Source organism: Eubalaena glacialis, chromosome 7 (assembly GCF_028564815.1).
Source record: "Eubalaena glacialis isolate mEubGla1 chromosome 7, mEubGla1.1.hap2.+ XY, whole genome shotgun sequence".
Taxonomy (NCBI): Eukaryota; Metazoa; Chordata; class Mammalia; order Artiodactyla; family Balaenidae; genus Eubalaena; species Eubalaena glacialis.
The window spans coordinates 87,624,991-87,640,339 of NC_083722.1; the positions used below are offsets into that span (position 1 = coordinate 87,624,991).

The following is a 15,349-nucleotide window of genomic DNA, read 5'->3' on the forward strand; positions in this document are numbered from 1 at the left end:
TCAGGAAGGGCTGCCTGGCCATGATGCTGTCATAAACATGTTCCGTCCACCAAAGATTTGTAGAGGGAGGTAAGAGCATGGGCTTTGCAGTTACAAGCTGGGCAACTTTGTGTGAGTTACCTGGTCTCCGTGAGCTTCATTCTGCACATGTAAACACAGATGATACTGTGCACCTGAAAGGCTTGTTATAAACGAGGAGCTCAGCAAGGAGTCTCATAAGTATTCATTGTTATTATGAAGAAGACTGCATCTAGGGATGCAAAACGGCACAAAACCCAACAGTATCTATGTCTGATCGTTTCCCCATTAAGCCCGTATGATTTATATCTGCCTTGTGTGCTTGACTCGCCCATATTCACTCATATCTTGCCCAAGGGGAGGGTAGCTGAGGTACTTTTATATCAAGGGATGGAAAGTTCAGAAAAGTTAAGGACTTTGCCCAAGGTAACACAGCCAATAAAAGAACAGAGACAGGACTGGAATTCAAGCTTCCCAGGTTCTCCCACTGTGCTCTTCCTGCTTCATTCTCCAGGAACTATGGTCCAGAGTCCTGTCTTTTTCTTTTTTGGTGTCATTTAGAGATACAGCCTTGGTTTTCTGGATACCAAGTTCTTCTCTCAGTACCAAAGCACCCCAGTCTCATGCATAAAATATCACTGATGACACATGAATAACAGATCAGGCTCATACTGCTGTAAAACCTGTTTTTCCTTCTACAAGGAAGACCCCTTCAATTTTTTCTCAAATTGAAATGATCTCTGTGGAATCTTTTTAAATGTCCCAACAAACTATAGTGGATCCATCAGATCATTTACCTGTTGCCTGAAAGTAACTCATATTTCTTTCCCTTTGAAAATAAAATTTTTTCAGTGATTTTTTTTCTTTTGGTTCTCTTATATAAGAAGTCTTTTCTGACTCTTGAAATTGATCAAGAGCAGCAGTTCCTTGGGCAGCAAAGAGTTAACATTTGCAGGTGGCTTCCTGATTCACATGGTAACAGAATCCACCTTTGCTTGCTTTGACCACTATCAAATGGCAAAGAGCATTTTGTGACTTATTTCTATAAATGACATTTAAAAAAATAAAGAACACACAGAAAACACTCCATGTAAAAGGCAATATTGCCTAAGGTTGTAGATACAGATTCTGGAAAGAGGATTTGCATCCCAGCCCTGCTTCTTAACCATGGTGCAATCGTAGGTAAATCGCTCAGTGTTGCTAAGCCTCAGTTTCCCTACCCGTAAAAGAAAGATGATGCTAATATCTACTTCAAGGGCTGAGTGAGGATTAATGGGTTAATAGATTCAAAGCACTTGAACAAGGTCAGCCATACAGTAAATGTTTAGCTATTACAAGGGTCTGTAAACTACAGCCTGTGGGCCAAGTCCAGCCTACTACCTGTTTTTACATGGCCAGTGAGATAAGAATAGTTTTTACACTCTAAGAAAATTTAGAAATAAATAAAAAGAATATTTTGAGACACAAGAATTATATGAAATTCGAATTTCCTTGTTCATAAATAAAAGTTCTATTGGAACACAGTTACACCCACTCTATACATACTGTCTACGCATGTTTTTCACTATATCAGCAAAGTTGAATAGCAGGGACAGCCATCCTGTGGTCCACAAAAACTAAGATATTTATTATCTGACCCTTTACGGAAAAAGTTTGCTGACCCCTGAGCAGTCTAGTGTACAGGGCACCATGTCACTTTGCAACTTCAGTCACTGACTGTGCACAGCCATCCTGTGTGGTAGGTAGTAGCGTCCTTGTTTCTGAACCCTTGCTTGAACTGGGTTCAGAAATGTTAAGTAACCTGGCAAGGTCACATGCAGTTAAGTGAGACATACTGGCTGAGAGACCAAGGCAGGTCTCCCTGACCCAAAGCCCACAGTCTGGCCTCTCTCCCACGCTGCCTCTCTTGAGACAGGTCTCTTTCCATTTCAAAACTGATTCTATGACTTCATTTGCTTTTTATGTAAAGGCAAATGATATTTTATGAATAAGCATAAATTTGTCCTTTAGAAATATATGGTTTTTTTAATATCCTAGATAACAGGATCTCTGCTTGATTTGCATGTCCTGTGTAATGAGGAGGGCTTTACAAAACTGAACTTACGTTTCAGCATGGAGAAATTCATGTTTGAATTTAATAATTTAGCTGGATGGAAGTTTTTTCCCCATATAGGCAAATATTGAAAATTACAGGAATGTAGCTTTAAAAATAATATTAATCACATTTTCCAACTATTAAGATCCTTTTAAAATAATGCTTGTCAAATAGGGATGGAAAGGACTTAAGGAAGTTGCTCATTAATTACTATGAAAGTAACTATATTCAGCACAGGCAAGCTGAATCATATATACAAAGAAAATTCACGATGCTGCATGGCCAAAGCTATGAAAGAATTTTTGCAAAGATCATGGCAGGTGCATTCTACTCTCAAGGAAAGCTAAACTTTGGTCTGCAAATGGGTTTGAACAGAAATCTCGACATCTATGTTTACTTACGATGAATTACAGTTAGCACAAGGAAGAAATTTCTTATGATACAACAGGCGGCCTGAGAAGGTAGTGTATTTTCTATATTTGGAGGGTTTTAAGAAGGGGTCTAATGACCGATTACGGAGAATGCTGAAAGAATATTCAAGGATTAGATGGGGTGGGCCAGGGAGCCATACTAGCGATCATTAATAATTCTGCCAAATGGGGCAGTCTATGGGACTGGATATCTCTATTCATTCATTAGTTAATGGCTCTCCCACAGCAACCAATTCTCAATATTTCAAAAGACAGATCCTTCTTGACTTATGATAGGGTTATGCCCTGTTAAACCCATTGTAATTTGAAAATATCTTAAGTCGAAAATTCATTTAATGCACTTAACCTACTGAACATCCTAGCTTGGCCTAGCCTACCTTTAATATGCTCAAAACACTCAGGTTAGCCTACAGTTGGGAAAAATCATCTAACACAAAGCTTATTTTTTATAATAAAGTATTGACTGTCTCTTATAATGTATCGAAGACTATACTGAAAGTAAAAAACAGAAGGGTTACCTGGGTGCAGAATGGTTCTAAGTGTATTAGCTGTTTACCCTCACGATCGTGTGGCTGACTGAGAGGTGCAGTGGCCACCGCTGCCCAACATCAACAGAGCATCGTACCGCGTATCACTAGCCCGACCAAAGACCAAAATTCAAAATTTGAAGCACTCTTTCTACTGAATGAGAATTGCTTTTGCACCATTGTAAAGAAATCTTAAGTCTAACCATCATAAGTTGGGGACCATCTGTAAATTCATCCAACTCAGCGCTCAAAAAAACTTTGCTGCCATTCTTTACACCCAAATGAGAGACTGGTTTTCTTACATGAAACAGACATATGTTTATTCTCTTTTATGGAAGATTTCATAAGCAGTTGCTACGCTCAAAGACTAAATGAGAAATACTTAGTTCACAAATCCTGTCTTTTCTCAAATCTATGAGTTTATTATTATTCTTCAATTTAACCTATCTCCTAATTTAAAAGCAAAAGAGAAGCACGAGAAGAAGGAAATACTTTGCCCTTCCTAAAGAACTCGTGTGATTTTTTAGTTTGATAGACTATAACAATTCTATAAACCATTTTGTTCCAGCCACCAGGAAGCTCAGAGCCAAATTTAGAGCACAAAACAACAAGTATATGGGCCAATGGCCTCGTCATGCATCTTCTATTTCCAATGCTTTGTCTTGTTTTGGTACTCCAAGTTATGTTTTTGGTGATTCTGATTTTAAATTTTATTCTATTACATGTTTCTTATAGATCAGGTGACCACATAATTGTTTAATTCAGGACACTTTGAGAATTGAAAGGGGAGCTATCAATAACTTCTCCAGGACAACAGATGTAAACTGGGACCATCCTTACAAACTAGAACATATGCTTATCTTATATGTAGGGCATCAGTCAAAAATGGGATTAAAAAAATAAAGCATTTAAAGATAAAACATCAGGGCTCCATTCTCATGATGGTGAACCAGTTGGGACCAACAACTTTTTTGGGATATGAAATTAGAAAGGATATGCTTTCTAAAGCTTGCTCATCAAGTATAGCATGATCCCATGCACATGGCAAGGCTGCGTCTCTTTTTTAGCTTGCATGCTTTCAAGGAAAAAAAAAACCTAAAAATATAGCTTAAAGTATCCAGATGCTAAATAAATACATTTTTGAATCACATGAATACAGTGAAAACATAAGAACAACCCAGTGTTCTCAATAAAGGTATACCTTGGATTCTGAAAGTGGAGATCTTCATTATATTCTAAGGGCTCCGCAAACTGAGAAAAGCATTTTGCCAGCAATGGGGGCGGCGCTGGGAGGGGCTGCATTCTCTGAAACTTCCTGAGAATCAGGACAGCAACCACTTCCACATTCTACATAATGAACCATTTGCTCTGCGAATTTCTCTGAACAAGCTCTTAAACTGATTTGGACCTGACTTTCCCTTTTCAGTGTCCCTTTCCCTTGTCTAATTGACTCCCCCAGTGCCATCATAACCTTGGTTTTAAGAGGCAGACTCCTTCCTTAGTTCACAGGGACATCCCGAAGTGCAAATAACTTGGAGGAGTTTTAATGAAATGATGTCAGTGCTGACACTCAACTAGGTGGATTGTATTATTTTAAAACCTCCCGTAGCAAACAGCCAGGACAAGGACCTCTAATTGAAGTCTTTAATGATAGGTTCCTAACTTCTGAATGAGAGGATCTTTGCTTCACTTTGAAGCTCAAGATCTTTTCCTGCTGAGATCTTTACACTGGGTGATTTTCTTTGTCTGCTCCATTCCAATTATGGAGTGATTTACCTCTTTCCACTTTCCACACTACTTTTAGAATTATTCTAAGACTATTAAAAAAAACAAAAAACAACCCCCCACTTCTTTTGAATGGAATACTCTTGAGTCAAAATGTTAAAAGCACCTACTGTTTGCAATATCCACACTCTCACGATAATACTAGCTTACGCTAATAATCACGATTTGGTTCAATGTAGCCACCCAAGAGTTTTTACGTTTTAAAAGAATTCATCATATCTGCTGCTAGCTTAAAACGTTTTATTTTAAAACTTCAACAGTACAAGCAGCTAGGATATATAACTGCTTTTAACAAGCAAGTTGTGGAACAATATATATAGGATGCCCCTTATTTTATATTCTGTAATATTTATTTCATATAATACATATTACATCTATAACCTCTTTTAAAAGTTTGAAATAACATACAACAAATTATTTTTTAGTGGTTATTTCTTGTGGGGGAGTATTGGGGGTAAGAATAATAATGGCAGTAAGTTTTTATATGATACACTTTCGTATCTGAATTTTTTGAAAGCATCTACTATATTTATATTATTATTTTAAAAACTAATACTAAGTATAGACGCTATGGAAAAATCTAACATGTATTAGTTTATATCCATAGCTACAGTGTTACTTTTACAGACCAGAGCCTATGTCTTATAGCTCTTTACTTGTCCTTAGAGATTAATATTATGTGGATATGAAATAATGTTGGACTGTGAACAAAAATAAATTAAAATAAATTGATCACCATCTGTGCTTTGGACTATACAGATTATTTATTTAGACCAGGGCTTGCAACAGCAGGCTAAAGCTATGTCCTTTTTGGTATACACAATTCATATTCTCCTTATAAAAAATTGGAAGCACCCCACCCTTGGTCTGCAGTACTCTACAGTACAACCTAGTCTACTGCACAAGCCTACTTTGCTCCTCTACCTGCTTGCTTCTCTCTACAATCCAGTCTGCTATCCTTAATGTAGGCTGTTAAAAATAAATGAGTACTGCTGAGCCAAACCCTTTTACAAAACTCCAACGCAGCTGGTTCTTAAAAATGGTTGTGAGTTTGCACATCTAAAAACTAATCTGGGAAGACCTCTTGGGCTACATAGGTTCAATGGCAATAATATCATGTATTATTTTCTATCCCTTTCAACTTTATGCATCTTACATCCACACAAAATTTGATGTCATTACTTATAATGAAGATAGCAGCTTTTTAAATCCACTTATAAATAGCCTCTCCCCAAAACCATGTCTATCGTGATAAGATGCTGGGAAAGAAGCCCGTGGGCTTTATTTTAGCATGTAAGTTTCAACAAGGTTCTACTGGTAGAGACAGTCATGGTCACATTCTGAGAACTATCCTGAAAAGCAGTTTACTTTACTTTTGATTCAAAAGTAAATCCTGACTTAGGGCTCCAGGTCCCTTGGGGTTCACTCATGCCGCCTTGGGAGTCTGTGTGCCCTTTTCAGCATTTCAGTAGCTAACTGGAAAGGATACATTTATCTACAATCTGGAAGGAAATGTCTGATTTCTTTGTTTCCTCATGAAAATCCACTTGTTCACTTTATTAGTGTGCTATCCCAAGCTCTGGGCGGGGGCGGGGGGGGCGGGCAGTGAGATATACCTGACTGTCAAAATTGTTGACCAACCAACACAAAGCATCTACCATTTAAGAAACAAAACTTTTAATAATAAAGGGTCACAGGAGAAAAATAATAATACAGAGAGATAGAGCTTAGATAACATTGGTCTGGGCAGCTCTAGATGTCCACCCACTGTCTAATTCGGAAAGAGCTCTTTACTTGCCTCCAGTTAAATTATCCCCTTTAGGAATTTTTCACCCCTGCTACCCCAATAATAAGAGTGACGAGTTCTAGGACTTACTCTGGTCTGTTGCACTCTCGAACAGCTGTTTTGATACCCCCTCCACATGTTCTTGAGCAGGTTCCAAAGTGACTCCAACTTCCCCAGGATCCATCAGTCACAGGGACCTCCATTTCTTTGGGAACACAAAATCCAAACTTGCAGTGCTGTATTTAATAAGGGGAACAGTGAGGGAGAGCTCGGTGCTTGAGATATTGTAGGACCCGCTGTCCTTTTAAATATACCACACTTGCATTGTTTTCCATGTGCTGGTTTGAAATGCTACAATTTCATCATCTACGTGAGTCATGGAAACGGTAGGGAGTTTAATCTCGGGCTTAGTGGTTTTAGGCTGTGTCTTCATTTACCACTGGCTTGAATAAAACTGGCCAATGAGTGGCTGGCTCCAGGCTGTTAGGGTAAGTCCCATGGCCAGCCTAGAAGCGCTCAATTAGTCTACTTGGAAAAATGAGGCGTGGAAATGGGCTGTCTACTGGTTGTAGACAGGGCCGAAATGAGTTATTGGATTTGCATAGTGCATCTCCATTAACAAGGCCTAGAGATGTTGTGAGCCTGGTAAAATACAATGCTTTACTGCTCCTCACAGATTTGAAAACCAATTTTAATTAAATGGGAGAGGGAAAAAAAAGCTAGTTACATGATTCCTATAAACTCACTCTAGCAGAGCACACAGGATGAGACTAAAGCAAAAATGGACACATTACAGAGAGCCCTAAACTTTACTGCTTTTTGGTTACTAATGGTTTCTGATTCTGCAGCCTAGAGCAGGAAGAAGGCCATGATGCTTAAAGCAAAACAAAGTAAAACTCCTCAGCAGGACAAGTGAGTGGAGAAGCCCATTTCAACCCTCTGCCATTGTTGGGGTGTGAGGCCCTGACACAAAGCCGAGGTCACTGAGCAATGGACAAAGGAAGAGGGGCAGCAGTGGCGGCAGGAGGGTGACGCCCTGCCGCTCGCTCAGATCTCTGAAGCGGAGCTGGTGGTGGCCACTGTGATTTATCCGCAGGGAGGACCCAGGCACGGAGGTTAGAAGCAGAGTAGCCTGGAGGCCAGGCGGTGGGGGGAGCGTGTGGGGAAAGGGAACAGATGAGAGGCTGGTGAAGCCTCAGTCAATGGCCAGTCCCAGCAAAGGTCTGGCGAACAATTATTTTAAAGAGCGCAGTTAGGCTTTCTCTGTTCTGCCCTGCCTTCTCCCTTGTAATTACCCTCCTGAGTATCTGAGAACACATCCCTTTTCCTGGGCTGTTTGGCTGAGGCTTAAAAGGTTCGGCATCCAAAGAATCTTGGGCAACTCTGCACCCGAGAAATGAGGGCAGAGGTGACCACATTACTCCCTGAAATCATTTTATAGTTGTCTTTACAGCGGTCTTGAACATTCCTTGGAATATATGTACATAAAATCAATGAGAGGCAGCTTGGTCTAGAGCACCACTATCCAGTAAGAATGTAACATGTGCCACATATGTAATTTAAAAAATTCTACCAGCCACATTAAAACAAGTAAAAAGAACACTGAACATAACCTTAATATATTTTATTTAGCTCAAAATGTCTAAGACATTACTGTCTCCATGTAATCAACATAAAATTATAAATAAGATTTTTTCCCACACTTTCTTTTTCATGCTAGATTTTTAACACCTGGTGTGTATTTTCATTTTAGCACATTTCAGTTCAGACTGACATTTCAAATGCTCGCCAGTCACGGGTAGCTAGTAGCTGCCATATCGGAGAGAGCAGGTCTTAAGGGGACAAAGCTTAGCAGGCAAACAGTCTGGTGGTGTGGGATGGCCATTCTACAAACTAACTGTGACCTCGGGTGAGTCACTGAACTCTACTTCCATAGCTGAAAAATGGGGACCTACCTGCCAAAGTTGTTTTGAGTATAACATGAGACAATGTATGGAAAGCACCTAGTACACAGCTGAGAACATAGGAGACCCAACTTGAATAAGGTTTGTAATAATAAGAGCAAATATTTACATAGCACTTAACATTTGCCAGGCATTGTTCTAAGCGCTGTGTATGTATTAACTTACTTAATCCTCACAGCATACTATGAAATAGGTACTACTATTACCCCCATTTCTACAAAAAAGAAAATGGAGGCACAGGGAGGTTGATGTCAAACATCTGGTAAGGGGCTGAGCTGATACTGAAACACAGACAATCTGGCTCCAGAGTGCATACTCTTAGCTGTGACACATGCTGCCTCTCAACTGTGAGCAAATGGGAACAACTGTTGACATCTAAATAAAGACTGAAATTTAAAAGCAAGATTAATAAGATGGTTAGGTGAGGCTGACACTCCAATGTGTCTACTCAATATCCATTCTCTCCTTCATCCTTATTAATAGAATCTATATTTCCCTGGATTCTTGTATAGATAGGAATGGTCAAAGAGATGTCAGCAGAATTCATTGGGTCAGATTCCTGGGAGGGTCCTTTTGCCCCTTTGTTCCTTGCCCTTTGGCTTCATTCTGCCCGGGACTCAGAGTTGATGGCTGGAGCTATAGCAGCTATTTTGTGACTTTGAGGATGATGGCCATTTGCATAAGATAGTAGAGCAGAAAGAAATTAGGAGCCTGGGTCTCTGATGATTTTGTAGACCTACCATAATAGCTCCATGACCTGCTTACCTCTGACTAGTTTTTTGTGTGTGTGTCAGAAAAAGAGCCAACTTGCTTACACTACTACAATTTGGTCTGACCTGAACAAAATTCCTAACTAATATACAATTGACGTCACAGCTGATGCCCAAATTCAGCCATCAAATCTTGACGCCAGGTACACATTTTATAAATTCTACACACTAAGGAGAACATCCCTATGACTAGTCATGGACTTTCAAAATGAGAATTTGTCTGTAAATACATTTTTTTCCTCATGTCACTTCAGTCTTCAATCTGTTGGCCTCTCTATTCTATAGACTTTACCTCCACACAAGAATAATCTTCAAAGTGACCATAATTCTCATTAAGCATTACCATAAACCAGAGCAGAATAAGGGCATAGGTTAAGCAGAGTGTTGCCATTCAGCACTGGATTCAAATGTCCTCATAGGGTCCCTTTTTTAAAAGAAAACCTAATTAAAAATTCATCTGCAAATTAAACATTTCTTACTTATATGACCACTGGCAGGGGTTCACAGGGGAGGGAGAACCTCAGAGGAAGAGGGGAAGAACCTGAGGCGACAGAGGCTGGAAATGGGGACTGTTTGACGAATATGTGTCAAGATAATCTATTTTACCAGGAATTGAACAAACAACAATTATATACTGGAAAAGCCATTACATCATAACAAAGCATTAGCGGCTACTGGAGCCAGAGCCGAAATATAGTCAGCCTTTCCTAAAAGTGTTCAGAACCATTTAAATGATATTTTACATAAATGCTCTTTTTGAGATTGGAAGAACGACTTGGAGGTCAGTTTTGTCCCAAGGAGGCTTAAAACACAAGAGTTTCAAATGTCAGATTTACAAACAGGGTTAAAATGAAAATGTTAATGGACTTAAGAAGAGAATGGAGAAAATAAAGGGACATGAGAGAGTCATTCATCAAAATAACATTGTGTCAGCAACCCAAGACAGATTACTGCTGAGGGAGCAGGCAGAGAGAAGAGAAAGAAAAAAAAAAAATTAACCCAGCAGCAAAGGGATACAGAATTTGCTAGAGAAAAGGATAAGGTTTTACTGCCAATTCTATGAAAACAAAAGCAAAATGGAAAAACACAAAGAACGTCTATGCCAACATTTTCACCGTCTTATTTGTAAAATGCATAAATGCTCTTCTGGGGAATAAACAAATGAACATCCACGTCTTTAATATAAGTTGCTAGACTTAGCCGCTTTTCTAAAACAAACTGAAAATGTACCTATCATGTTCTCCACATAGCTGCTTCTCTGAAGGTGTTCTGAATCTGCCTTTTGGAATGCCTTGATGTCTCTTGCTTTTGCTGAACAAAAGCATACAAGAGAAATGTTTTCTGAAAGATGTCCCCAATTTCCCCATTTGTCAGGTATAAGATTACCATGCAATCTCTTATTTTCTGTTTCTGTTACAAAAACAGAAGATTAGAAGAAGACACAACAGACATCTTCCCAGGTTGTGTGCTCCACGATTGACTGGGATACCATAGTACTACATGGAGCGTGGTAGCCTGTACATGACTATTTTACTAAATACAATTCATTTCATCATACAATTGAAAGCTCTTCTTTGTTATGGTTTTTCCAGCAGTAACATGTGTCAGAAATAGACATAGTAGATGGGTGCATCAGATTGACTAAGAACCATGACATAATACCAGTGATTTTTTTGAGCTCAGACAGACTCCATTTAAATATATAGTTGGCTGGCTCCAACTCAAGCCAACTAGCCAAGTTGTCAACTAGATACCATGTCTATTGTCATCTCCCACCAACTGAGAGCAGCTATAGGGGTCACTGTGTTTAGAAGGACTCTGAGGCCACATCTTCATTTAGGAAGAAAGAGTGAATGCTTGATGGCTGCCACGGAAACCTGAGAACCATAACCCACTCAAACCTATGATCCTCTGGCCATCAGAACTTTGAGTTAAATGTTTCGCAAAATGTGAAAGGTTCACTCTGGCCAAGGAGATATATTTCTTCTTAAGCTGATGAAAGGTCCGGTGCAGAAACTGTTATGCCTATGTCCTTAGGCTGTTTTCTTAGGCGGCTCCTGGAGAAAGCTGTATTCTCAATTGCTAGGTCCTAGCCATCGAGAAGTGAGACCAGAGCTGATGGAGTAACCAAGCTAAATCAAGTGAAAAATCATCTTCATTATAATTTTATAAAACCACCCTAATAAAATTTAAAAAATAAGAAAACCACTCTGAGAAATGAGTGGATAAGCCACTAGTTCTCCTGTTTGACCATGGAAACTTAAAGAGCTCAGTGAGCTTGAGTTATGGCCACTCCTGTGGACCCTGCAGCCCCTTCAGACAAAGAAAGCAAAGGAGAGAATTGGGAAGGGAGTGGGTAGGATGTGTGAGGACTCTGCCCTGAATGAGCTGAATGACCTTGGGCAAGTCACTTCTCTTTTCTGTTTCCTATCTATAAAACTGGGGAAGGGACGGTTAAGTTCCTCACCTCTGAGGACCCCATGTTTCCATGGAAACACTCTGGGGGCTACTGATTCCACAAGGTAAAGTAGAAGAACAGAAAATGAGAACAAAATATTAAAAGTGAGTAAAGTGGACAATGAGAGAAGAAAGGAAAAAACTTATATAAGGATAACATGAGACTCAGATATAGTACAGGGATTACATCATAGGTGAGTGACTGAACACCATTTTTTGTATGGATTAAAAAAATCAGGTTTATATCTAAAACTTTTTGTAACCAAATCCTTAACATACTACCTTTTTTTTTTTTTTTTAGATGGACACCAGGTGCAAAAGGTTGCATTAATCATATTCCTAGTTGCTGGGACATTGTTATCATTAGGTTGTACAAACAGCAGATTTTGTTTGGTTATTAACCAATAAGTAGGAGCCATTATAACCAACTCAGAGTGTGGATTTGGATGTATCTCAGGTGACATCACAGTGCCTTAAAGGGGTCAATACAGGCTGGGAAAAGCCTTGTATCCAAGTAGTGAGCACAGTAAGTCTTCCCGTATTTCCGTAATTTTAAGACGTTCCACCAACTTAATAACGGCCTTCCACTGCCACCCCAAAAGAAAGAGGAAGAGAGAGAAAGAGAGAGAGAGAGAGAGAAAAGAAATGTTACCTCACATTAAATGTACCCATAAATTGAAAAGCACATTGGGATTTAAAAAACATTAAAATGAGAAAAAGTATGTCTTAAAATCGAGGCAATAATGATAGCTATGTCCCTCGTGTCAGTATTATGCTATAAGGTAAGTTTGCACAATTTTCAACAGTAAAGTTGAACCTCCTGCCTCAAAAAAGTATTATGCATGCTGAAATATGCTGCATTAACTTATGTTCTAAACAATGGTGACTGAGCCTACAGCCCAAATCTTGCCCATATCTGCCCCAAAACAGAAGGACGGATCGGGGCATTACTTGCCTTTCCAGGCTCACACTCGGTCCCATCAGCCCAGGGCGTGTGCTGAGTCCGGCAGCCTTTGTGCGCTCCATCCACGTTATTGCACCAGAGCCGTCTACACTGCATCTGCGCAATTCAGTTGAATGACAATTCAGTGACAATGTGATTAGAGGATATCAAGCAAGGCAATGGCTGCTTTCACCTAACGTTTTGCCAATGATGTAGAGCGTAGGTTAGAAAGGGACTTTTTTCTTGGTATGATAAATGATAAAATATTCCAACGGATACAGAGAGCAGCCCAGGAGACACATTTCTATGCCTGGGAGGACTTGCGGGGGTGTCAAAGGGGAACTACTGTGCAACAGAAACATACGAGATGTCATCTGGTCCTAGTAACATCTCCCCATATTACAGATAAGGAAACTGAGGCTGGCAAAGAGTAAAGTATCACACTGGAAATATGTGATATGAGTTTAGGTTTGCAATGAGCTGTGATTGGAGAGTGGGTTTTGAGTTACGTTGTGATTAGAGTTAACGTTTGGCTTGATGCTAAAACTGGTGTTTTTTCCTACTAAGCCATATATTATCATGATCATATTATGACTCTTTTCTAGGGCTTTCAGGGGTTGTCAAAGGAAAGAAGGGACAAAATATCATGAAATATTTCAGGTATACAAAAAGTATGAACAATAACATAATGGATACCCATGTGTCCACCACCCAAACAAAGAAAGAAGACTTGACTTCACAGGCCCAGCTGAATGCCATGCACACTCATTCTCAATCCCAACCCCTTCCCCTTCTTCCCACAGGTAACCACTGTCCTAATGATGCTCACCATCTCATCATTCCCATTGCTCTTACTACAAATGTATAAATATCTATCAATAATACACAGCATTTCAGCTTTAAACAAACAATGCTGTCCGATATTTCAGAATATATGGATACATCCTACAACTTCCTGTTTTCCCCCTCTACACACTATGTTTTTTGAGTTATCCAAGTTGACATATTTAGCTCTATTTCAGGCATAGTTTTTAAAGATAATTTTTCCCCTGATGATGAAAATAAACAATATTCAGAGTAGAAAAATTCAGAAGCTACTATTTTTTAATAGAAAAAAAGCTTTAAATGATCCAGTCTTTCCTGAAGCTTTTTTCCCCCTTTTACATTGACAACATACTCTGTAAAATAATTGTTTATCCTGTTATTTTAATTTAAAACTATAGCTAGAGCATGTTCCCTTATAGAGTTACTTTTCAATTTTTGTATAATATTTCATTAAATGGAGATATTATAGTTTGCTTAACCTTTCCATTCTTGGGCATGTGCATTACTCCTCATGTTTGCTATCATGAGTAACAGAGAAACGAATATAATCATAGATACATTTTACAGAAAATTTTTTGTTATTTCCATGGAATCACTGTACCTGCCAATTTACCATGCTATCTCTGAACCACTCCCAGCAAAATAAACAAACAAATACCCAAAAGAATAGAATGGGGCATCCCAGAGAAGCACAGTTCTGCTGATATGCCTCCTGATAACCACTAGATCAAATCACTGGTCCAAATGTCCATGACACATACATCAAAGTATCACACACTTGCCAGCTGAGTTACCACCAGAAACAGTTTCAAGCCCCAGGTGGTCATAGGACACAGCTTCGACAAGCTAAAACAGGGAAACGGGTCTGTCTCATGAATTACTGAATCTAGAAGAGCGCCTATAATAAAAGTCATCTGGACAAGGCAGTGGGAAGAAAAGGAGACAAGGAGAGAAAAGGGCTGAGCTCTGTCATTACGAGCTCTGTAACCTTGTCCCCTCTGAGCCTCCCTTACCACTTATAAAATGAAAATGGTAATAGCATCTCCCTTTTGGGCTGAGAGTGAAATGAAAAAGTGCAGGTAAGGCCCACATGCAACACCGAGCACTATTACTGTTTATCCCCATCATCATTATTACTCTTATCATTAATAGTCAATGGACCACTCAATGAGTGGTTTATGTTAAGAGTGAGAATCCAATGGAAAACTATGAATAAAAAAAAGTCCAGAATCCATTTATGGGGGTAGAAACGGCCCCCAGATACTTACCATATATGGGCACACCTGAGAACCTGGTCCAAAAATCAATTCACATTGTTTATTCACGTTGTAAAGGAGGCCTGGCAGTTGGAGAGGCAAAGGATAGGGTCTGGATTCAGGTTCATTAAGCAGACACTCGCCGTAACCAGTGCTGTGGAAAGCAGAAAAACAAAGATGGTGAGGGCAATGGATAAGATATGACTGTCAAAGGCTCCAGATGACAGTGAAGGCCATTCTGTCATTTTAATGGTACAGAAGATGGTTCCTTTTTTGTATTTGTTTTATTCATTTCATCCAAACTTGAGTCCAGAAGCTGAAGTTCTATTTTTGGTGCATACTTGTTTGTGGAACCACTGGCTGTGCATACAACATAACCAGGAGGAAATATGTACCTGTTCCAGAATTTACCACCTTACGGGGCAATTACCTATTTATTTTTTGACGTCTTCTCCAATAGAGTAAAGTGTCTTAGGGGTAAAAATAGTGCCT

General features: G+C 39.3%; 1 protein-coding gene across 4 annotated transcripts in view; it reads right to left on the reverse strand.

The window, feature by feature from the left end:
* Nucleotides 1-15,349, reverse strand: part of ADAMTS9 (ADAM metallopeptidase with thrombospondin type 1 motif 9) — a 221,351-nt gene that overhangs the window by 167,850 nt on the left and 38,152 nt on the right. For all 4 annotated transcript variants that reach the window (XM_061197111.1, XM_061197112.1, XM_061197110.1 and 1 more), the window contains 3 exons: nucleotides 14,870-15,011; nucleotides 12,789-12,893; nucleotides 6,733-6,878 (listed from right to left, as the gene is read on the reverse strand). In XM_061197111.1, the coding sequence (XP_061053094.1) occupies nucleotides 6,733-6,878; nucleotides 12,789-12,893; nucleotides 14,870-15,011 (393 nt within the window). The remainder of the gene's footprint in view (nucleotides 1-6,732; nucleotides 6,879-12,788; nucleotides 12,894-14,869; nucleotides 15,012-15,349) is intronic.